Source organism: Ceratotherium simum, chromosome 6 (assembly GCF_057802395.1).
Source record: "Ceratotherium simum simum isolate JZ-2026a chromosome 6, ASM5780239v1, whole genome shotgun sequence".
Classification (NCBI taxonomy): domain Eukaryota; kingdom Metazoa; phylum Chordata; class Mammalia; order Perissodactyla; family Rhinocerotidae; genus Ceratotherium; species Ceratotherium simum.
In genome coordinates, this window is record NC_141905.1 from 63,975,460 (window position 1) to 63,999,765 (window position 24,306).

Here is a 24,306-nt window from a genome sequence, read left to right on the forward strand (position 1 = left end):
CAATTATAGCTATTGCAGAAGAACTGGTTCACAGGAAGAATATGGTCTTCGTTAAGCTTCAAAGTTTCCTTCCAAACATGCCAATAGAGTGGTCAGAAGTCCTCGGAGGCCAACTTGGCATTGAGCCTCCTCTAAATGATTAAATGAGAAGAAGGTCAATCTTGCTGTCAGCAGACAGCTGGAGAGCTACAACTGTTTAGAAGCAACAGTGGCACAGAACAAAGCCGCCAGTCCTGACCCTCTCTGCCTGGGTGTTTCCTGAAACAATATCCCTCACCTCCGAGTATGAAATCTCAGGTCACTGGGCACACAGCCTGGTGCCAGGAAGAGATAATTAGGTTTGTGAACGAAACTGAGAAGCAGTGGTCATGCCTGAGGGGTCAGGATGGGGACCTGGTATCTGTCCCACCAGAATACGAAGAATAACTTCCGTTACCTAATGCGAGTATTCACAGCAGCCCTGTTGGTAATGGTGATAGGCTAGAAAACATCTAAACAGTCCAGGCATGGAGAGACTGGTTAAATAAATTATGGTACATGTAACAAAAGATTATTACATAGTGGAAAATCTATATGTACGGCCAAGAAAGACTCTATAAGACATACTGTTCAATGAAAAGTTAGGTATAGATGAGTGTTTAGTGTGTTACCATTTGTGTAAAAAAGGGGATACAACTACTTTTAGTTTATATATGCACAGACCATCTCCGGAAAGATGTTCCTGAGACTAGTCATGGTGCCTGTCTCCAGGGAAACGGAGTGGGAGGGAGGATGGGAAGAAAACTTACTTTTGTGTGTGTGTGTGTGTGTGTGAGGAAGATTAGCCCTGGGCTAACATCTGTGCCCATCTTCCTCTAGTTTATATGGGACACTGTCACAGCATGGCTTAACAAGCGGTGCGTCGGTCCACGCCCAGGATCCGAACCTGTGAACCCCGGGCCACTGAAGCAGAGTGTGCGAACTTAAGCACTACACCACCGGGCTGGCCCCAAGAAGACTTACTTTTAACTGATATTTTTGGGGACCATCTGAAGTTTTTTAAACCATTCATTCCTTCAATCAACAAATAATTATTGAGAACTTACTTTATGCTAGCCCTGTTCTAGGCTCTAGTTCTAGAGAGCAAAGAACAAGACAGACAAGACCTCTGCTTTTATAGAATTTAAGTTCTGGTGGAAGAATAGGCAGGCAAACAAATAGCAGTGATATCGTGAGACATGAAAACAGAGTGATAACACAGTGAGGAAGCAGGTGGCTATCAGAGCAGCTGGCCAGGGAGGGCAACAAGGTGACATGTAAGCAGAGATCATCCCCCGGTGGAATAAATGAAATAAATAAATATGAGTTGTGCTACAACAACAAAAGCCCTAAGAATCGCAATGAAAGGGAAAGCCTAAAACCACAGTCTCAAATAATTCTTAATTCCAAGCAAATAAGTAAACACCAAGCATCTTAAGTTCACCTGTAACACTAGGGGTAAAAATATGGGGACAGCTCTTTCCAGGAGGAATAAAAAATTACTTGAGAGTTACTTAAAATTTTTACTTATAAATCAGACTGCATCCAACTTGGTCTTTATTCAAACTTTGAACACACAACAGCTTAACCTTATTCTGAAGAAGAGAGAGCAAGTCATTAAAAACCTTGGTTCAAGTTCAAGAATCATCTTGCTGATCACTAAATAATCTTGGAAGGATAATTACCTCTTCTCATCTACTTCTCCCTCATTTGGCTCCTGCTGAGATTAAATATCCATCTCTGTAAGTACTAAGTACTATGAACCTTAGACTATTTTTTTTTTCTACCCAAAGATTAAGCAAGGAGGGGAAAAGGGCAGGTCCATTTTCATTTCAAATTCTTAGTGGTCAGTGACCTGTCCAGAATAGAAACGACATGTGATAGAACCATAACTTCTATTCCCTGGGCCCACTCTGTCTGTCTTAACGCCACAGTGACACCCACCCACATCCTTCAGCAGCAGATTTGGGGCAGGGGACTCAAGTCCTCACATGGGCATGCCGCACTTACTTGCTCAGAGCAGGCGCTGTGAATCACAGGCTGGTTGGCAAGGGACAGCAGAGAGTCCACCATTTCCAATTCCTGCTGGTAAAAGGTTTGCACTCTGTTCTTCACAAGGAATTCTTTGGCTTTTTCACTCAGCAAACATGTGAGACTGGCAAGGTCCAGGGCTCCGGGATTGCTGCTGAGGGAAAGTTTTTTTTTTGTGTGTGTGTGTGCGTGTGTGAGGAAGATCAGCCCCGAGCTAACATCCATGCTAATCCTCCTCTTTTTGCTGAGGAAGACTGACTCTGAGCTAACATCTATTGCCAATCCTCCTCCTTTTTTTCCCCAAAGCCCCAGTAGATAGTTGTACGTCATAGTTGCACATCCTTCTAGTTACTGTATGTGGGACGCGGCCTCAGCATGGCCGGACAAGCGGTGCGTCGGTGCGCGCCCGGGATCCGAACCCAGGCCGCCAAGAGTGGAGCACGCGCACTTAACTGCTAAGCCACGGGGCCGGCCCAGGAAAGTTTTAAAAAGCCCTGCAGAAAACTATCACCTTTGTTCCTTTTTGGTGTGCATAAAACAGAAACCTAGGAAACGCAACACTAAATTGATGCTTGCTTTTGACATAAAGGGCAATTCATACAGTGAACATTGTGTAGTTGTTTAAAAGGACGAGACAGAACTACGGGAACTAAGACACTTATGACAGATTAAAAAGTCAAGCTACAGAATAGTATGTAAGGTATGGTGCCATTTTTGTTAAAAAGCAAATAACAACTCACAAAATTTATGGGTGAATATTCGTGCTCGTGTATGCACAGAAGAAAAAAGCCTGAAAGGATACCCATGAACCCATGAATAGTGGTAATCTCTGGGGAAAGTTACTGATGTGGGAGACAGGGAAATGGAGAATTTTCACTTTTTACTTTATACAGGACTACAGATTGGGAGTTTTTTTAATATAATTTTTTTTTAATATGTAATACATACACATGCTAAAAAAACTAAAGGGCACACAGTGACAAGTCTCCTTTCTATCATCTTCCCAGTTCCCACCTCCTAGGCAGCACTATTATTGATTCTCTATCTCCTCCCAGAGTTCTTTGATACATATACTAGCAAATATGCATATACTCTTACTCCTCCTGTTTTTGTTTTTTCAGGTTTTTTTTGGTGAGGAAGACTAGCCCTGGGCTAACATCTGTTGCCAATCCTCCTCTTTTTGCAGAGGAAGACTGGCCCTGGGCTAACATCCGTGCCCATCCTCCTCTATTTTATATGGGATGCTGCCACAGCATGGCTTGGTAAGTGGAGCATAGGTCCGCGCCCAGGCTCTGACCCTGCAAACCCTGGGCCGGCGAAGCAGAGCGCGAGAACTTAACCACTACGCCACTGGGCTGGCCCCATTACTCCTGTTTTTTTTCTCTCTCCACACAAGACAGTAAATTCACCCCTGGTTGAGAGCGACTGGTATATTTTGTGGTTCTTATTATGATGTGTCATGGTGTAGCGTTTTGATTATGATGTGCCTTTGTGGGGTTTTCTTCAGATTTCTTGCCTTGGGGCTCACTGAGCTTCTTGGATCTGTGCGTTTATAGTTTTTATCAAATGTGGAAAAATTTCAGCCATTATCTCTTCAAATATTTTTTCTCTGCTCCCTCCACTCCTTCAGAGACTCCAATTACACATACATTTTCCTTACAACAATCTGAGAACATCTGTCCTATTACCATCTTTACTTTACAGATGAGGACACTGAGGTAGACAGAGGGTGAGTGGACTTGCCCAGCGTCCTACGGTGAGTAAGTGGATGGTTTAGGATTTGAACCTAGGCCCATGTCAGCATCTGGGCTCCCACTGCTTGGCCTTACTGCTGTGGTCACCTCTTCAGCCACTGCTGAAGTGACAGGCCATAACTTACCTTAGTGCCTCTTCTTTCTCTAGGGCCGGGCTGCGGAAAGGCTGGTCATAAACTTTCCTGTAGATATTGGGCAGCTCAAGCATCCTTGCAATTTGAATGTTGCACACTGGATCGTCCACCTTATCTAACAAGCCATGGGGGAAAATATGCCACAGAAATGACACTGAGGTCAGTTCTTTTCCACGTCCAAATTGCTGCTAGGACAACAGTAAATGAGGAACTCGGTGGGTTTACTTCCTGGTGGGTGCCCAGGGATCACACAGTCTAGATGCACTAAAGGTTTCCCAGTCATTCTGCGACGGGGAATGCAGTGCCCTAGGCACCACAGGCTTGGCCAGGAGTAGACAGGACTACAGAAAGCACATTAGTGTATTCACTCATCTGTTACAGTGTGGACAACGGGGCCATCCTTGCGATTTCCCAGCAAAACCAGCCAGAGGAGCATAAAGAGCAACACTCATTTGATACAGGACTGTCCTAGTTCTGATGAGCTGTTTTCTTTCAAAGTTAATGGACTGAATGGTTTTTAAGAAATCTCCATCATTTTGAAGAGTGTGAACACTCTGCCCTAAACAGATTGACACTTATAACCTCAAAGTACTTTAGAAACTCTACTATGTTGTCCAAATAAATTTGCCAACTACATATAATAAATCATTTGTTTTCTTTCCCAATTTACTTATAGTTACCTCTCTTGAAAATAAAATTAAGAAATGCTGCTTTTCTCAAGAAAGCATGTTATGCAATATTATTTCCTCCATTAAATAGAGTTAAAACTTTTTATCTGAACTTGTTAGAAGTTTCACTTTTAGCTAAACAAGAGTTTACTTGACACACACCCAGAAAAACAACCAATTTGGCAGAAATATCTTGTGCTTACAATACGCAGTGGCATGAATTTCTCGCTCTTCTCTGTACATGCGGACATAACCTCTGATCCGGATAACGTCCCCAATTTCTATCTTTGTTTGCTGCTCAATGGTCTCTTGCAGCTTCTTAAACTGTGAGGTTAAGCTCAGCTCTCTTGCTGTTGGAGCAGCTATAGTCGTTACGGGCCGGAAAGAAAGAAAGAGAGAAATGCATAACACAATCACTCCACCACATTTGTAAGACAGTTTTGGGGTAAGACCAACATAAGACATTTATTTATTCTACTTCTGATTAGTTGCTCTGCTATAAGAAATATGCATAACCTCTTGAAATCCTCTATTGAATAAAAGGCATAAGCTATGATTATTCAAAAGTAGAGTGAAGGGGTTGGAGTCTAGAGGGAGGCTTGACAACCCAAGTGGGCGAGTTCTGACATGGCACCAACATCTTTCTTACCCCTGCATCGCCAGTGCAGTCAAAGGGCTCGAGAGGTCCCGAGCCAAATTCTGTTATGAGTCCAGCCGGGTTTGGTGGCAACAGCTCTAAACAACTCCTTCAAGTGTCCTTGCAGGGTAAGAAAAGCCTGGCATAAGGGGAAAGGGACCCAAGAGTTTCTATTTGTGGTTCTGCTTATTTCCTACTTTGGTGCTCAACACCCTAAGCTCTCATCTCTCATCTTTGTTGGGTAACTAGGCTAATCTCTCTCTGTCTCTCTTTCTCTCACGCACGCTCACGCGTGCACACACAGCACTTAAAATTATAAACTTAAGCAACTTCAGGGTGAAAAGAACCCAATGCACATTCAATTCTAAATAATTTATATCATTCAAATTTACTTCCAAATTGTATTAGTTAAATAATAAGAATAGCCACAAATGTATGGGTACCACAGGTGCGGTTCGAAGGACTTTACAATATATTAGAGCACATCTAATCCACACAACCACTCCTATTTATTATTAGCCCCATTTTACAGATGAGAAACTGAGTCACAGAGCAGTCAAGCAACTTGCCCAAAGAATAACAACTAATTAGCAACAAAGCTGGAGTTTGAACCCAGGCAGTCTCTGACTCCAGAGCCTTCCTGCTCATTCTTTATTCTCTGCTGCCTGCCCCATGAGTAGCCTCACATTTCCCATAGTTACAGCTGGTGTGTGTCAACAACTGTGTTCTGATTTTCTGCCTAGCATAATTTCAGATACACATATGCTCCACAGAATCTATACAACTCAGCATTTTAAATAACAATATAGCATGTGAATATGCCACAGTTTGTTTAGCTAGTCTCATTAAATATTTCATCCTTCTTCTCCTTTTTATACTTTTTTATTTTGGTTTTTATCACTAGCACTGTATGGGGCTTAGAGGTCAGCACTTGGGTAATGGAGGCAGACAGAGCTGGCTTAAATCTCAGGTCACTTTTTTTTTCTGCTGAGGAAGATTCACCCTGAGCTAATATCTGTTGCCAGTCTTCCTCTATTTTGCATGTGGGTTGCCACCACTGCATGGTTGCCGACGAACGGCGTAGGTTTGCTCCCGGGAACCAAACCCAGGCCACTGAAGCAGAGTGCACTGAACTTCACCATTAGGCCACGAGGCCAGCCCCTCAGGCCACTTCTTACCAGCTGTGTGACCCTGGGCAGGCTGCTTAACCTCACTGTGCCTCAGTTTCGTCAGTTATGCAATGGGGATAACAATCGAGTCCACCCCATACACAGATTGTTGTGTGTGATCTAGGCCAATCCTTACATCATGAGCTCAGCACAGGCCAGATCCACAGGAAACAGTCAATGAATGTCAGCTATTGTGAGAATGAATAATTAAGCCCTCCAGACAAAATTATTTTGTTTTCTTTGGGGTCTTGCTTTGGGGATTGCTGGATAGAAAAGTACAAACAGGTTTACAGCTCATTACATGTTGTCAGAATGTTTGCCAGAAAAAAACAATCAAACCATTCTCTTTTTATAAGGTGTCACCAGCAATGCATGTATGCTCACAGCTCCTACACTGGCTTCAGTCACTGGATTTTTTAACATTTTAAAAATACATAATGAGGGGCCGGCCCCGTGGCTTAGTGGTTAAGTGTGCGCGCTCTGCTACCGGCGGCCCGGGGTTCGGATCCTGGGCACGCACCGACGCACCGCTTGTCTGGCCATGCTAAGGCCGCGTCCCACATACAGCAACTAGAAGGAGGTGCAACTATGACATACAACTATCTACTGGGGCTTTGGGAGAAAAAAAAAAAAAATGAGGAGGATTGGCAATAGATGTTAGCTCAAAGCCGGTCTTCCTCAGCAAAAAGAGGAGAATTAGCATGGATGTTAGCTCAGGGCTGATCTTCCTCAAAAAAAAAAAACAAAAAACAAAAAAAACATAATCATTCCATAACATTTTATTTTGCTTTTAAATTGCCAGGGAGGCTGTGTGTTTTTATATAAGTTGATCTACTCTCCGTATTTCCTTACGTATAAGCTCTTCATCTCTTTTGAACACTTTATGTTAATTTCTGAAAAATTTTTAAGGAAGGTTTATCAGTTATGCTTATTACATCCAATCTCCCATTCTATTGCTTTCTTTTTTATGTTTATTTGATTTCATTGTATTACATAAAAGTTTGACAAAATCTTTTAGTCTATCCCTTGTCACTGATGATAACTTTCAGTGTTCTAACAACTACGGACTTATGAGAGCTTAACATACATACCCTCATATTTTTGGGGATAAATATACAACTCTGTCTTGTTTGGGTTATTTTATTTAAGCTGCAAGATAGGCATCGTGGTTACCTCTTTTTTTTTTCTTTTTTTGTGAGGAGATCAGCCCTGTGCTAACACCTGCCAATCCTCCTCTTTTTTTGCTGAGGAAGACTGGCCCTGGGCTAACATCCGTGCCCATCTTCCTCCCCTTTATATGGGACGCCGCCACAGCATGGCCTGCCAAGTGGTGCGTCGATGCGTGCCCGAGATCTGAACTGGCAAACCCCGGGCCGCCGCAGCAGAGCGCGCGCATCCAACCACTTGCACCACCGGGCCGACCCCTGGTTACCTCTTTTTTAATATTGTTATCTACCTGAACCAACAACATTTGTTAAATGCTGATTTATTTCATTTGTATTGTTGTATTATTTCTGGCTTGTCATATGTTAGGGTTCATATAATGGAATGAATCTCTCTTGTGGTCTATTGATGAAATTTTCTGTTTTTTAATCTAATACAACTTAGATAACCATGGCTCTGTAATGTGCAAAGCATTACTTTTAACACATCTACCATACCAAGGGAAACAGCAACCTAGGGAGCATGAACTTTGTATACCTAGGAAGAATGCTAGGAATCTAGACAGAATCAGCGTTAATGTTACTCAGCTTACTGGGTTTCTTCAGAAAATACCCAAGTATTCCTTTTTATTCCACCTGTGTTCCTATCCCCAAGTCCTCTTCTACTTAGGTTGAATTTGAAACGTATTTATAAATTTCACTGCCATTATTCAGACACTATAGGTAATAACAAACGTCTCATACAGTACTGTTAAATGATCAGACTGACGCTGGTCTGAGAAAGAGAGGCCCAGCCTTCATTTAAAGGGTGAGCCAAACTGCGGAAAGAAGGGCTCAAGCTGTGTGATTTAATGAATATAATCAGATGGCTGGAGCCTGACAAAATTTCACTTTAAGTAGTCTATTCCACCCTGAAAGATAAACCCCCTTTAAAATTCTAATATTAAGGGCCAAGTTTTCTTAACTTTCCTCATAAGCTAAGTCCAAATCGTACATTCAACGTGAAATTTACAGGAGTTAATATTATATTCTTATACCTTAACTGACTAGAACATGATTTTGACTCAGACTAAATTTTATTAAAAAAAATTTGTCTTCATTGGCTACTTTCCAGTGGAAAGCTTTAAAACTGAGGGAAATTAAATTAGAAGGGAGAATGAGCTAGCGTGAACAACTTAAAAATATCACTTTATATATAATGAGAAGAGAAATCATTTCCAGGCTTTTTCCTCGTGTTCTTACCCTCTCTTTTTATTCTCAAAGCAATTTCCAATTAAGGACATCCACTGTGATTGTTCATCTATTCATCTACTTACAGATATTTTGAAAATCTCACTCTCAGGATTAATAGCCATTTTATCTAAAAAAATTACTAAGAGTTAATAATATTCCTGATGATGTCATTTCTTAAAAAGAGAGTTGATTTAGAAAGGTAAAACAACATCTAAATCAGGAGTCTGCAAACTACAGCCCACAGGCCAAATCCATCCACAACCTGTTCTTGTAAATAAAGTTTTATTGGAACACAGCCTGTTTGTTTACGTATTGTCTACGGCTACTTCTGTGTTACAATGGCAGTGTTGAATAGTTGAGACGCAGACCATTTAGCCCAAAGCAGAAAACATTTACTATCTGACCCTGTACAGAAAAAGTTTGCCAACCCTGGGTCTGAAACAAGTACGCATATTCAAACTACACCTTCTGGCTGAAGATTGTGACACTACAACAACCACAAATCAGCAAATGATTTTAATACCCCCGACACATATGAAAATTCAAATATCTGACTGTGTTATAGGTTTATTTCTCGCCTGTGAGATATGTGCATGAAAACCTGTTGTCTCCCTTAATTTTTTTATCTACAAAGCTTCCTAAGCAAAGCAGTGCCATTGATTTAGATGTTCCCAATTTAGGAAATGGGAACACCAAAGTTATGTGAAACTGATGGTCAAATTCTAAATGTAAATATGCCAGAAAATTAAGCAAAGGAGCGTGCCACTGGTCAGTATAGTCAAAGCAGGAAGTTGAGATTCTGACAGATAACGCCAAAAAGGAAAGAAGAAACCATTCCAAGTGTTACACAGTCTCACCTTGCATAACACGAGGAGATAGATAATAGATGTTAGATATGAGAGCAGGCAATATTTATTGAATAACTCTACTGTGTATGGCACCATACTGCATACGTTGTAAAACAGAAAAACAAAGTCCCAGTTTCTATAGCTTCTCTAGAACCAAAAATATACCAATATAGCACAATATTTTTTTTAATATTATGAACTTAAGTAACTTAAACTACTTAAAAACTATTAAAATATACTCATTTTCCAAATGCTGTTTCAGTTATAGTCAATCTGTTCAATATAAAATTTTAAAGTTCTTTTTCAGTTTCTATTATTTCATGGTTAACTTCAAAGGAATCCTATCTTACCTTCTCAACAATCTTAGAATTCCTGGTATATTTGTTTGAACATGTAGAGATTTCAGAAAATCTGGATCATAGTAGCATGGAAATTAGTGGCAACCACATACAAGGAAAAGTCTTCAAAATCTTCTTTGATCAAGTGACTACGCCCAGAGCAAGAGGATTCTGACCTGACTGGCAATTAAGCTAAAACATCTTGACTTGCGTAATAACTGGCAGGGTAAAAATGAAATGCTGAAACTCTTGGTAATCTATTCACATTGTCATAGGCTTAGGAGGAATTGAGCACCAAAGAAACAGGAGAAAGAAAAACAACCAGCTATAGTATCAGTTTGCAGAGTAGCCGAAGCTCCGGGTACAGCGCTTCAAGTTGATCAATGTAATTCCCCAGTAGATAAATGTGAAAATTCAGCATTACAGCTGTTCTGACGCGCTACCCTAGGTAAAATCCATTGATTAGCTGAAAAGTAAAAAGGCATCACAAACAAAATTACCTGATGAAGAGTTGGTATTGCTCAACTTTTTCCAGCAGATGCAGTTTATAACTCCAGTGCTATCGTCCACTGCAAAAGAAGTGCAAAGAGTAGAAGAGAGATTTGGGCGTTGCTGGTGAATTAGCATGTTGTCATTGCATTCAGTCATACTGAAAGATGACATTTTTCACTAGCCTAATTGGGCAAATCCCTTATCAAACTCTCCTTCCACCTTTAGAAATAATCTCTCACCACACACCAGTGGGAACTGCTTGTCTGCAATGTCAATGTAATCCACGAGCCCAGTGGGATGTAGCCAACATTTCACTTGCCTTTCCTCAAGGAATGATTCTTGTCTACACGTCTCCCAAAAATGGTGTCCACAGGAAGTTAAGTGCAAAACTCTCAATGACTACTATCATACAAAATCAGCCTTGCTCTCCTACTCTGCAACAAGAGAGCATCCCATGGTCTGTGGTTAGAGGCACTCAAAGCACCGCCTTCTGCCATCATTTGCTCATTCTCTAGCTCGCTGATTTAACAACACAAGGCATCCCAAGTCATTTGGCCTGGGCTTCTCTTTGAAAGAGCTTCTGCCCAGTCCTTACCACTGCAGGGGATGTAAGGAAAGCCAAGTACATCAAGAGGGGCAAAGTTTTATTTTCATAATAGAAAATAATTACATCTTGGTCACACATACGATACTGGTCTGGATTATTTTATCCCTACCGCAAAAAATCAAAGAATTCCCACTGCACTTGGATTTATAACCATAGAGGAATTTGGAGGTGTTTGCTAGGGGGTGATAGGCATTTTCTCTTTGCCTAATTTCTGACAAACTCAGAACAGAGGTTGCTAAACATGGGGTCAGTGGGTTTAACGATTTTTTAAAAATCATCAGTTACACTGCTGTAAAAGCACATTTAATATAGAAGAAACTTAAGGCAAAAATTTTTTTATTGCTGGTTTAAATCTGTGTAGAAAGCAGAAGCTGAGAAGAATACTTCTTATACTAAAATAAATTCTAGATGGATTTTATTTCATTAAATGTAATACAGGTAAACTTAAGAAGATGAGAAGAAAATATGGATGAATACTTTTTAACCTTGGGCTTATAGTTGGTAGGGGGACACTTTTTTAAGCAGACCTGAAAATCAGAACTCACTTTAAAAAGTCTGATATATTTGACTAACTAAAAACTAATAATGCATAGCAATTTTCCAAATGATGGAGTTAGTGTCTTAATATATAAAGAGCTCAGGCAAATTAATAAGGAAAAGAACAAGACCACAAGAGAAAAACTAGGAAAGAAAAAGAATATGCAATTCATAGAAGATATAAAAATGGCCAATAAACATGTCAGTACATTAAATTCACTAGTTACCAGAAAAAAAGAAGCAAATTTAAATAATTTCTCAACCACCAGAATGACAAATATTAAAACTACTGACACCCTCATATGCTGTTAGTGGGAGTATAATTTTGTACCAAATTTCTAAAGAGCAAGTTTCGAAATATGTATCAAATTTTGAAATGTATATATCCTTTAACTTAGCATTTACTTCCAGTAATTTACCCTGAGGAGAAAAATAGAACAAATACACAGATATACAGATCTTGTATAAGGCTGTTCATTGCAATCTTGTTTATATTACTGCAAGTTGGAAAGAACCTAAATGTTTATAAATATGGAATTGGTTAAATAAATTACAATGGCATAGCATATGAGCATAAAAAGTTATAACGAAGATCCATGTTCATTGCTGTTAAAAGATATTCATACCTCATTATAAAACAGAAATCATATATATTATCTTATATATCACCTAATTTATGTAAAATATTAAATAGTGTGTTTTGACAGAAATGATTTTAAGACATTAAAACGCTGATAGCAGTTTCTTTTGGAGTATGGGGAAGGAAGCACATATTCAATGTATACACTGACTGAAAGCCTAATTCCAGAAATATTAAGACAAAGAAATATGCAAAATAGTAATGAGGAAATAAGGCATATCTATACTTCTTCAATATTAGGACCAAGTGAGAAATATTAGGAAGGATGTTCACCCAAACATTGACACTGTTTTTGTCTGATTTATAGGTTTCACATGAGTTTTATGTACTTCATTAAAATTTTCTCTAGCTTAAAATTTTTTTTATAATGAATAAGTATCATTTTAAGAAGGAAAAAAATCAATTAGGACATTCTGAATTTAAAAAAATGTATGACACCTCTAGGCACACCACTTCTCTGGACAGTTTAAAATCTTGATTTATAATGGAAAGTCAAAAAATATTAGCACATGAACATTTGTTCTAGAAAATATGAGGACATCCCGGTCTTGACTGTAGCCTCCCAGGATTCTAGGTCTGAGCTTGAGTTGCTGCCAGGTGCTCTGCGTGCTCAGGGGACCGCCAGCAAACCCTCTGACTTCCTGGCTTATAACCTCCCCTGGCAGACCCTCTCCTGGCGCCCTGAGGTCTGGCTGCCGGAAATGTCCCGGAAGGAGAGCATCCTTGCAGTGCTGCACAACGTCCTCCCTGGCTGGGCAGCACCGCCTGGGCCGCCGGCCTTTTGTTTCAGCCATGGGCTGAGTCAGTGTGAGCAGGAAGCACCCCCAGCATAGGCTTGCGGTGAGTCAGGCGGAGCAGGACCCAGGACAGCAGGAGCGGCCGCTTGGCAGGTGGCCCAGGAGCCAAGCTGGGCCTGAGGACAGCAGGGAGAATGCAGCTCTCCCCTGAAGAGGCCTCACAAGAATTTAAGTAGCAAAAGTGTTTCCACTCTCAATTACTTCGACCTTCAGATGCTTTTCATTTTCCCATAGCCCACAGATGTGTCATGCTCTCACGACATCCACTCTAAGGGAAATGTTTACATATTGCTTTCATCTTTTTATTACGGGAAAGGGGTTAAGTGAAGCCCCTTTACGTCATAGGCATAATATCTGGCTTGGTTCTAGGGCCAGGACTGATGTCCTCAAACAGCCTCATTTATCTGGTCCAAAAAACAGAAAATTAAAAACCAGATACAGCTGATTTTTTTGGGGAGTGGGACATGGGGAAGAGAAAAATCAAACTGAATTATATGGAGACTATTCAGCACAGTGGAGTCAGTAAACAGATTGGACCCACGAGTGCAACCTTGAGCAAGTAAGCGAGCCTTAGTTTTCTCATCTACAAAATGGCAATAAGGGTCTGGCCTGGTGGCACAGTGGTTAACTTCTGGTGCTCCGCTTCAGCAACCTGGGGTTTGCAGGTTTGAATCCTGGGCGCGGAACGATGCAGCGCTCATCAAGTCATGCTGTGGTGGCATCCCACGTGCAAAATAGAGGAAGATGGGCAGAGACATTAGCTCAGAGCCAATCTTCGTCAGCAAAAAGAGGAAGATTGGCAACAGATGTTAGCTCAGGGCCAATCTTCCTCACCAAAAAAAAAAAGAAACAAAATGGAAATATGTCCTTTCTATTTCAAAAGATTAGGGGGAGAATAACATGCAATTATACATGTAAAAATGCTTTATAAACTGAAAGAGGGCCGGCCCCGTGGCTTAGCGGTTAAGTGTGCACGCTCCACTGCTGGTGGCCTGGGTTCGGATTCCGGGCGAGCACCGACGCACCGCTTCTCTGGCCACGCGTGAGGCCGCGTCCCACATACAGCAACTAGAAGGATGTGCAACCACGACATACAACTATCTACTGGGGCTTTGGGGGACAAAAAGGAGGAGGATTGGCAATAGATGTTAGCTCAGAGCCGGTCTTCCTCAGCAAAAAGAGGAGGATTAGCACGGATGTTAGCTCAGGGCTGATCTTCCTCACACACACAAAAAAAATAAATTAAAAAAATAAATAAATAAACTGAAATATACTATTATTTCATCATTGGTATTTGGAGAGGAAGTACCATATTGTACTAAAGATAATGTACTTGCCCACAGCTGGGTATGCTGTAGGAACTTAGCGAATGCTTGTTTAATTGTCTGGAGAAAAACAGAACCAATATCTTTGGGTAAAATGAAGCAGAGAAGAGATCCAGTATGGGGATGCCTGACAAGATGATCTATTTCAGAGTTTTAAAAAAATACATGCTGGGAAAAAGCAGAGGGCATGAGAAATCTCACCTCTCACATGTTATTTTATAAGCACAAGATAATTATCCTCAGGAAAATGAATACATGTGGAAGAAATGCAATGATCTTGTTATCTGTAAATTATCAATCACGCACAGACTGCCAACGAAATGTTTTTGGTCACCCGGTTCAACTGCCTTCTGTCTTTCCCCAAGCAGAGCCAGAACACAAATCCAAGGCAACACCACAAGAGTGACAATGTCAGTTACAGCAAAGGTTTGGAATTCAAAGTTAAGATTCCCACAAAATATCTAGTGTGGCCTCTTAACTACAGAGAATCTTAAAGCTGCACAAGGCAATGTACTAAAATGCTTATACTAAACTCAATTAAAAAAAAATCATGGCGCTGGCCCCGTGGTGTAGTGGTTAAGTCCGGCACGCTCCACTTCAGCAGCCCAGGTTCACAGGTTCAGATCCCGGGCGCAGACCTACACCACTCATCAAGCCATGTTGTGGCTGCGACCCACATACAAAATAGAGGAAGACTGGCACAGATGTTAGGTCAGGGCTAATGTTCCTCAAGCAAAAAAGAGTAAGATTAGCAACAGATGTTAGGTCAGAGCATCTTCCACACCAAAAAAATTAAAAAATCAAGACCTATGACACTAAAATTATATTCTAACAATTCGCTGGTATCCAAACTACAGAAACCCTTTATTTAGTTTCCATCATGAGGGAAGGGAGATTTTCTGATAGTGGATATTTACTCCTTCGAGTACCAGAAGACTTTTTTTTTTTAACTGTTCTGGACATAAATCTTATAAATTATTTTTTACACACCTCCTTGCCTTCTTAAAGAGTCTACCTTAACATTAATCTGGACTTTTCTTTTTAAAGTTATCAATATAAACATATATTACCATCCTTTGCTATTTATAGCTATGCCCTCAGGTATCACGTGTCTGTCCCTGATCAACCAGTGAGTCCAGATTGCCGTATTTTAATTCTTTGGCCTCCTAACTCCCCAGCAGCTGTCACTTGACAGTATTCGTCAGTATCATTCCTCCCTGTTGCCTTGTACACTTAGCCCATGTCGGTGGCTCCAAAGGGCTCCCAACAGACCAAAGTGCATGGGGTTTGTGAGAGTCCCTAGCTGCTCTGAAAGGCTGAGGTTGTTTCAAATTCAACATTCAGCTAAGTGGGGTTCTTCCACATAAACTCAGTGTCAGACACAATTGTTCTTACCTCCATAACTGTAGAAAGCATCTCTTTCTCTCACTCCAATTACAGTTCCCAAGACATCTACCTGCTTTATTGGATGTCCGTTGTAAAAAAATACACCTGAAATTAAAAAAAAGGCAAAGTCTATACAATGGATGACTACAGTTTCTCCTTCATTAACGTTAACTGTGGGGGTGGATGTCACAACTCAGTGGTATGCTGCTTGCTGAACTTCCAGACTTAAGAATCAGTCCTTGACAAATGGCAAGCCCCAAGAAATGCAGATGTCTTTTCCTCAAGGGTCATAAGTAGCAAGCCTGGCTTTAAAGAAGCTTGTACTAGTGCAGAAAAGAGAAAACCAGTGTTGCCCAACCGGATTTGGTTAATCTTCTTTGCACTTGTAAAAATAAAGTGTACCTCCCCGGAGAACGCTCACAAGGGGCCTGGAAACAGTTATCATGTCATGTGACCACACACAGTACTGTGTCTCGAGGGACTGGAAAAGGAAAGAGAGAGGAAACCACGAGAAAGGTTTCTTTGGCTTCTTTACTGGTGCTTTTCTAGGAAACCAGTCATCATTTCTATGAATTAGCAGTTAACACTTTTTTTTTTTAAAAAAGAGAAATAATTAGGTTACAAAACACTACCCTCTGGGGCCAGCAGATTACAACCCAAAAACTTCTCTTTTTAAAACTCTCTTTTCAAAACCTAGACGGCAGATGCCAGCAAGCAGGTTCCTGCCAGAGGAGAAACCTGAGAGGACAAACCCTACCCACTGACCCTGAAGGCCTTTTTGGACTCAGGGACAGGACACAGACAGAGGGACTCCCGGCAGGGGTGAGTCCCTGATTCCATCCCGAGGTCCCGGTGCTGTCCGGGCTCCTGCAGAGCTTCCCTCTTGTGGTCCCCCCATATCCTCACCTGAACTCCCTATTGTGGCTTCAGCTACCTGCGTTGTGTTCCTGTCACTGCAGCTAAAAAGTCCTGACCAAAATCCTCTCTGGCCTCTTTTTTTTCTCCCCACGATGGCTGAGTTTTTCCCTTTCAGAAAGAGGCCATGAACTTTTACTTGGTGACTTCCTTTTTAAATAAACATATGAACGTAAGCAAAGAAACAGTTATCACTGCAGGCATTTGGCCACCTCCCCCGCTCCCCACGCAGCCTGGTCAGAGTTCTGTTCACCTCCACGGGGTACCCGCAGCCTGAACCCCGATGCCCTTCAGAATCCCCAGACTGGCCTCCACTGACGGTTCTCGTTTCCTGTGTGGATAAAGGGGCTGGGGATGAGTCGCTCACAGCAGAGTCCCAGGGGATGGACAAGCAGGCTCTGAGCCTCAGTCATTCAGAGATTTTAGGAGAGTGAGATGTGGTTTGAGGGGAAAAAAAAACGATGGTAAATTTAGCCAAAAGAAGGTCCCCCTCCCTTGGCAGCGGCACCCTTCTAAAGATGACTTAGTGGACTGGAGACTGTGCCCGGGGCAACCTTGGGGGCCACAGCAGGAAAGGAGCCTGGATCACTGTGTCATCCCCAGAGGAGGGGTGTCCCCATCCAGGAACGCTTGGATTGAATGGGGACAGACTGGCTCCACAGAAAATCCATGAAATTTTAAGAGCAGGACAGTTCCAACTGACTTCTCCAGAGCTCTTACGATTGAAATCCTGGTCTCTTAGTTACTACCTTTGGTGAGACCCTGGGGTCCTCTGCCCCTGCCAGCCTACACTGACCAAACACAGAGGAAAGAAGGCCTTCGGAGGAGGGAGATCCCTACAGACCTTTGCAGACAAGCTCAGGCTTCCCTGTGGCAGAAGGAAGTTTAAATCGGGAGAACGAGCCTCCTGCAGGGCCGTGGGCATGGAGTCCTCCACTGAAGTGTACACTCGCCCTCCCCAGTACCTGACATGGCTGTGGCATGGCACTGCTTTGGTTCTCCAGGTTTGTTGTAGGGCTAGGTGGGGCTTAGAGCAGCCTGAGCTTCAGGCTGGGCTCTGACACCAGTCAGACCTTTTTGCTTTGTCAAATGCACTGTAGAGGTAATATCACTTTCTATTTGTGCACTGAGCAAAGTTAGAGAGAACTGTTTTCTAGAACCTGACTGGCCGCCCCTCCCTGAGCCCAACTCACGGTCTGTCCTGGTTGCCAAGCACTTGTTTGCATGAGAGATGGAACACTCCGCAGGCTTTCTTGTGGCCAGTTGTGGCCCACAGAACATTGCCAACTGGAGGCAGAGCCCTGGAGCCCTTCGGGCCCATGGAGGGCCTACTGCCTGCCCTGAAAATGTGTTTCCAGCTGGTCCTGGAGCTGCCGTGGGGTGCTCTGGGGTTATGTCTGAAAGCTTGAGAGAGTCCCAGGACTCTCTGGGTTTCCCTGGGACACCCTGGTAAGTGCTGCTGTGGGGGTTTTCACAGTAAAGAGCCGATACACTTTAAGAAGGGGAAAAAAGCTAGCCAAAAGGTGTTCCGCCTGGGTTGAAGCATACGGAAAATGCAATGAGAAGACTGGACTAACCACACAAGCCAACGGAGTCCTCGAGTCACCACAGTGGAGACCAGTCCTCCAATGTTACAAACTCTGTATTGGGCAACACTTGATAAAGACCTAACAGGTCTTCACTTGAGGACACAACAGACTTTCTTGGAAAGGGACAGAGAAGGGAGCCCCCTAAACTTTCATCTCATAGACTGCCAGTGGCTACTTTGAGGACAGACACAGTCACTCAAAGACACAGGAAATCCTTCCAATCTCAAATGACTGATGCAAAAAAAAAAATCTTAAAAGCACCAAAGAACAAGGGAGAACAAATTTAGAAGAAAATATGGGAGAAGTCAAGATGGCAGCGTAGGCAGACTCTGAACTCACCTCCTCCCGCAGACACAGCCAATTTACAACTACCCATGGAAAAATTACCCCTGAGACAGAAGTGAAAACTGGATAAGAGGAACTCCTGCAACAAAGGACAATCCTAGTTGAGGTGGAAGAGGCAGAAACTCCCTCCTGGAGAGAAAAAAACGCCACCTTCACAAGCGGCCAGCTTCACGGACGCCCAGGAGCAGCCCAAAGGTACGCAGCCCTCCCGGGAGAAGCGGGACCCTGAGCAGGGGAGCGCCCCCGCTGTGGGCATTTTGTGGACCCAGCACAATCGAGACCAGTTGCATAATATCTGACTTTGCCTGCTACTAAAACATTGGGGAATACCCCCAGAAAACCTGGTTCACAAAGTAATTAAAACCAGCTCTTAAAGGGCCCGTGTGCAAGCTCACCCGTTTCAGAAAGCATCCTAAAATCACCAGAAAGAAAGGTGCATAGTGCTTTGGTGAAAAGAGACTCACCTGATAAACCAGAGTGCATCTCGGTGAGAGGTGAGACCTCCCCAGGGACTGGGACATTTGCGGTGGCCATTGTTGTGGCCTGGTGTGGTGTGCTGACACAGACGCCATTGGAGTTCTCCCTGGGGCCTGCTAGCCCAGGTCTGCCCCACCCACTAGAGTACCGATTTAATCCAGCTCAGCCAGGGCAGGCAGCACACCCTAGAGACTGGCCCCACCCAACAACAAGCCCGCAGGCAACTTGTGGGCCTGCATAGATTGGTGACTAGATTCTCTGCAGCCTGGCAACTGAGCCGACTTCAGTGGGGCAGGGCGTGCACAAGGAGCAGGTGGAGAGTTTGGGGCTGTAGCGGAGTGTGTGGGGCTCCCGCCTTGGAGAGACTGGGTCCACTTCGGGAGGTCAGGGCATGCATACGGGGCAGGACTGTGTTGACTGTGTGTGTGGACCTGTGGGTGGCAGGGCTTGTCAGCTGCAGAAGACTTGTGCTTCTCAAAGAGCCACATAGGGGGTTTGCCCCACCTTCCAAAGTCTGAAACAATTGGGTGCTCCTGTGCCTGAGGCCAGCCCCACCCAGCTGCAATCCTCAGAGAGCTGACAAGAGACCTAAAGGCTGGAGGCTTATAGCAATTGTAAGCCCCTGAGCCTAACAACCTGCCACGCTGGGGGCCTACTCACTTAAAAGAAATACTGCAACACAAATGTGGTATTAGAACTTGCAGCCAACTGTGCTGGGGCTCCCCACACCTGATAAAGAGACTGAACGGCCCACAACTACAAACAGCTGAGCATTACAACAGCTGACCAGGAGCATAACTCAGCCTACCTGGGCGCATACACGGAGAGCAAACAGGCCACAACAGAAGGACACACGTAGCCAACATAGGGGTCACCCCTGGAACATTGAGAACTGAGGGAAGCACACTGCAGGCCTTCTAAGGCATCACTTGTATAAGGTCACCTATCTAAGAGCAGGAGACGTAGCTGACCTACCTAATACGTAGACACAAGCACAGGGAAAGAGGCAAAATGAGGAGGCAAAGGAATACATTCCAAGTAAGGGAACAGGACAAAACCCCAGAAGAGGAACTAAGTGAAACAGAAATGAGCAACCTACCTGACAGAGAGTTCAAACAAAGAGTGTTAAGGATGCTCACTGATGTGGAGAGAAGAATAGATGAACTCAGTGAGAATGTCAACAAAGAAATGGAAGATATAAAAAAGAACCAATCAGAAATGAAGAATACAATACTGGAAATGAAAAATTCGCTAGAGGGACTCAAAAGCAGAGTAGAGGATACAGAAGAATGGATCTGTGAGCTGGACGAAAGACTAGAAGAAATCACCCAAGCTGAACAGGTAAAAGAGAAAAGAATTAAAAAGAGTGAGGACAATAAACCAATGTTATTGCAATAAACAAAAAATTAAAAAAAAATAAAATAAAAAAAAATAAAAAGAGTGAGGACAATCTAAGGGACATCTGGGACAACATCAAGTGCACTAACATCCGTGTTATAGGTGTCCCGGAAGGAGAAGAGTGAGACAAAGGGGCAGAGAATCTATTTCAAGAAATAACAGATGAAAATTTCCCTAACCTAAGGAAGGAAGCAGACATCCAGGTACAGGAAGCACAGAGAGCCCCAAACAAGATAAACCCAAAGAGGCCCACACCAAGACACATCATAATCAAAATGTCTACAATTAAAGATAAAGAGAGAATCCTAAAAGCCGCAAGAGAAAGACAAGTTACACGCAAAGGAAACCCCATAAGGCTATCAGCTGACTTCTCAGCAGAAACTATACAGGCTAGAAGAGAGTGGCACGATATATTTAAAGTGCTAAAAGGAAAAAACTTACAGCCAAGAATACTCTACCCAGCAAGATTATCATTCAAAATGGAAGGAGAGATAAAAAATTTCCCAGACAAGCAAAAATTAAAGGAGTTCGTCACCAAGAAACCAGTGCTACAAGAAATGTTGAAGGGACTGATTTAAGGAGAAAAGAGAAGACCACAAATAGGAAAAATTATCTATTTCCATGATAAGAGGGCCATGGATACAAATGCACAAAAAAGAGGTTAGATATGATATCAAAAACATAAAATGAGGGAGGAGGGGAGTTAAAGAGTAGAGCTTTCAGACAGAGGTCAAACTAAAGAGACCATCAATTCTGTATAGAAGGAGAAAGGAACAGAGAAGGACTACTAAAACACTGAGAAAAAAAGTTAAAAAATGGCAGTAAGTAACATACTTATCAATAGCTACTTTAAACGTCAATGGAGGGGCCGGCCCCGTGGCTTGGTGGTTAAGTGAGCGCGCTCCACTGCTGGCGACCCGGGTTCGGATCCCGGGCTCGCACTGACGCGCTGCTTCTCCGGCCATGCTGAGGCCGCGTCCCACATACAGCAACTAGAAGGATGTGCAGCTATGACACACAACTATCTACTGGGGCTTTGGGGGGAAAAAATAAATAAATAAAATCTTTAAAAAAAAAAAAAAAAAAGTCAATGGACTAAATGCCCCAATTAAAAGGCATAGGGTGGCTGATTGGATAAAACACCAAGACCCATACATATGCTGCATACAAGAGACACACTTCAGACCTAGACACTCACAAATTGAAAGTGAAGGCATGGAAAAAGATACTCCATGCAAATGGCAATGAAAAGAAAGCTGGGGTAGCAATACTCATATCAGACAAAATAGACTTCAAAACAAAAACTGTCAAAAGAGACAAAGAAGGGCATTACATAATGATCAAGGGAACATTCCAACAAGAGGATATAACACTTGTAAATATCTACCCACCCAATGTAGGTGCACCTAAATATATACAGCAATTATTAACAGACATAAAAACAGAAACAGACAGAAACGCAATAATAGTAGGGGACTTTAACACTTCACTTACACCAAGGGATAGATCATCCAAACAGAAGATCAAAAAGGAAACATTGGCCTTAAATGACACACTAGAACAGATGGACCTAGTAGCTATATACAGAGCATTCCATCCAAAAACCGAAGAATACATGTTCTTTTCAAATGCACATGGAACATTCTCCTGGATCGATCACATATTAGGCCACAAAACAAGTCTTCATAAATTTAAGAAGACTGAAATAATACCAAGCATCTTTTCTGACCACAACGGTATGAAACTGGAAATCAACTACAGCAAGAAAATCAGAAAAGCCACAAATACGTGGAGATTAAACAAAATGCTACTGAACAACGACTGGGTCAATGAAGAAATCAAAGAAGAAATAAAAAAATACCTGGAGACAAATGAAAATGAAAATACGACATGCCAGAATTTATGGGATACAGCAAAAGCGGTTCTAAGAGGGAAGTTTATAGCAATACAGGCCTATCTCAACAAACAGGAAAAATCTCAAATAAACAATCTAACAATGCACCTAAAGGAACTGGAAAAAGAAGAACAAACAAAGCCCAAAATCAGTAGAAGAAGGAAATAATAAAAATCAGAGCAGAAATAAATGAAATAGAGACTTAAAAAAAATAGAAAAAATTAATAAAACCAAGAGCTGGTTCTTTGAAAAGATCAACAAAATTGACAAACCTTTAGCTAGACTCACCAAGAAAAAAAGAGAGAAGGCACAAATAAGTAAAATCAGAAATGAAAGAGGAGAAATTACAAGAGACACCTCAGAAATACAAAAGATTATAAGAGAATACTATGAAAAGCTATATGCCAACCAATTCGACAATCTGGAAGAAATGGATAAATTCTTAGAATCATACAACCTTCCAAAACTGGATCAAGAAGAAGTAGAGAATTTGAATAGACCAATCACCAGTAAGGAGATCGAAACAGTAATCACAAACCTCCCCAAAAATAAAAGTCCAGGACCAGACGGCTCCCCTGGTGAATTCTTCCAAACATTCAAAGAAGACTTAATACCTATCCTTCTCAAACTCTTCCAAAAAATTGAGGAGGGGGGGAAGCTCCCTAACTCATTCTACGAAGCCGACATCCCCCTGATACCAAAACCAGACAAGGACAACACAAAAAAAGGAAATTACAGGCCAATATCACTGATGAACATCGATGCAAAAATCCTCAACAAAATACTAGCAAATCGCATACAACAATATGTTAAAAAGATTATACACCATGATCAAGTGGGATTTATTCCAGGTATGCAGGGATGGTTCAACATTCACAAATCAATCAACGTAATACACCACATTAATAAAATGAAGAATAAAAATCACATTTTTATCTTGATTGATTATTTTATCTTTATATTGATTATCTCCAGAGATGCAGAGAAAGCATTTGACAAGATACAGCATCCATTTATGATAAAAACTCTGAATAAAATGGGGATAGAAGGAAAGTACCTCAACACAATAAAGGCCATATGACACACCCACAGCTAATATCATCCTCAATGGTGAAAAACTGAAAGCTATCCCTCTAAGAACAGGAACCAGACAAGGATGCCCACTCTCACCACTCCTATTTAACATAGTACTGGAAGTCCTAGCCAGAGCAATCAGGCAAGAAAAAGAAATAAAAGGGATCCAAATTGGAAAGGAAGAAGTGAAACTGTCACTATTTGCAGATGATGTGATTTTATATATAGAAAACCCTAAAGAATCCACCAGAAAACTTTTAAGTGAATTTATTATATAAAAGTTTATTATATAAAAGTTATAAAAGTTGCAGGATACAAAAACAACATACAAAAATCAGTTGCATTTCTATACACTAACAACGAAGTAGCAGAAAGAGAAATTAAGAATACAATCCCATTTACAATTGCAACAAAAAGAATAAAATACCTAGGAATAAACTTAACCAAAGACGTGAAAGATCTGTACACAAAAAACTATAAAACACTGCTGAAAGATATTGAAGAAGACACAAAGAAATGGAAAGATATTCCATGCTCTTGGATTGGAAGAATTAACATAGTTAAGATGTCCATACTTTCTAAAGCAATCTATAAATTCAATGCAATCCCTATCAAAGTTCCAACAATATTTTTCACAGAAATAGAACAAAGAATCCTAAAATTTATATGGAACAACAAAAGACCCCGAATAGCTAAAGGAATCTTGAGAACAAAGAACAAAGCTGGAGGTATCACACTTCCTGATTTCAAAATATACTACAAAGCTATAGTAACCAAAACAGCATGGTACTGGCACAAAAACAGACACACAGATCAATGGAATAGAATCGAAAGCCC

General features: G+C 41.8%; 1 protein-coding gene across 5 annotated transcripts in view; it reads right to left on the reverse strand.

The window, feature by feature from the left end:
- The window catches only part of STN1 (STN1 subunit of CST complex), a 47,171-nt gene that overhangs the window by 17,334 nt on the left and 5,531 nt on the right, over positions 1-24,306 (reverse strand). For 3 of the 5 annotated variants that reach the window (XM_087432547.1, XM_087432552.1, XM_087432550.1), the window contains exons 3-7: positions 15,787-15,882; positions 10,494-10,562; positions 4,809-4,967; positions 3,929-4,052; positions 2,029-2,203 (exon numbers count right to left, since the gene is read on the reverse strand). In XM_087432547.1, the coding sequence (XP_087288673.1) occupies positions 2,029-2,203; positions 3,929-4,052; positions 4,809-4,967; positions 10,494-10,562; positions 15,787-15,882 (623 nt within the window). Of the gene's footprint in view, positions 1-2,028; positions 2,204-3,928; positions 4,053-4,808; positions 4,968-10,493; positions 10,563-15,786; positions 15,883-19,090; positions 19,176-24,306 lie in introns of those variants that run through there. The other 2 variants (XM_087432549.1, XM_087432548.1) reach the window with 2 other exon arrangements.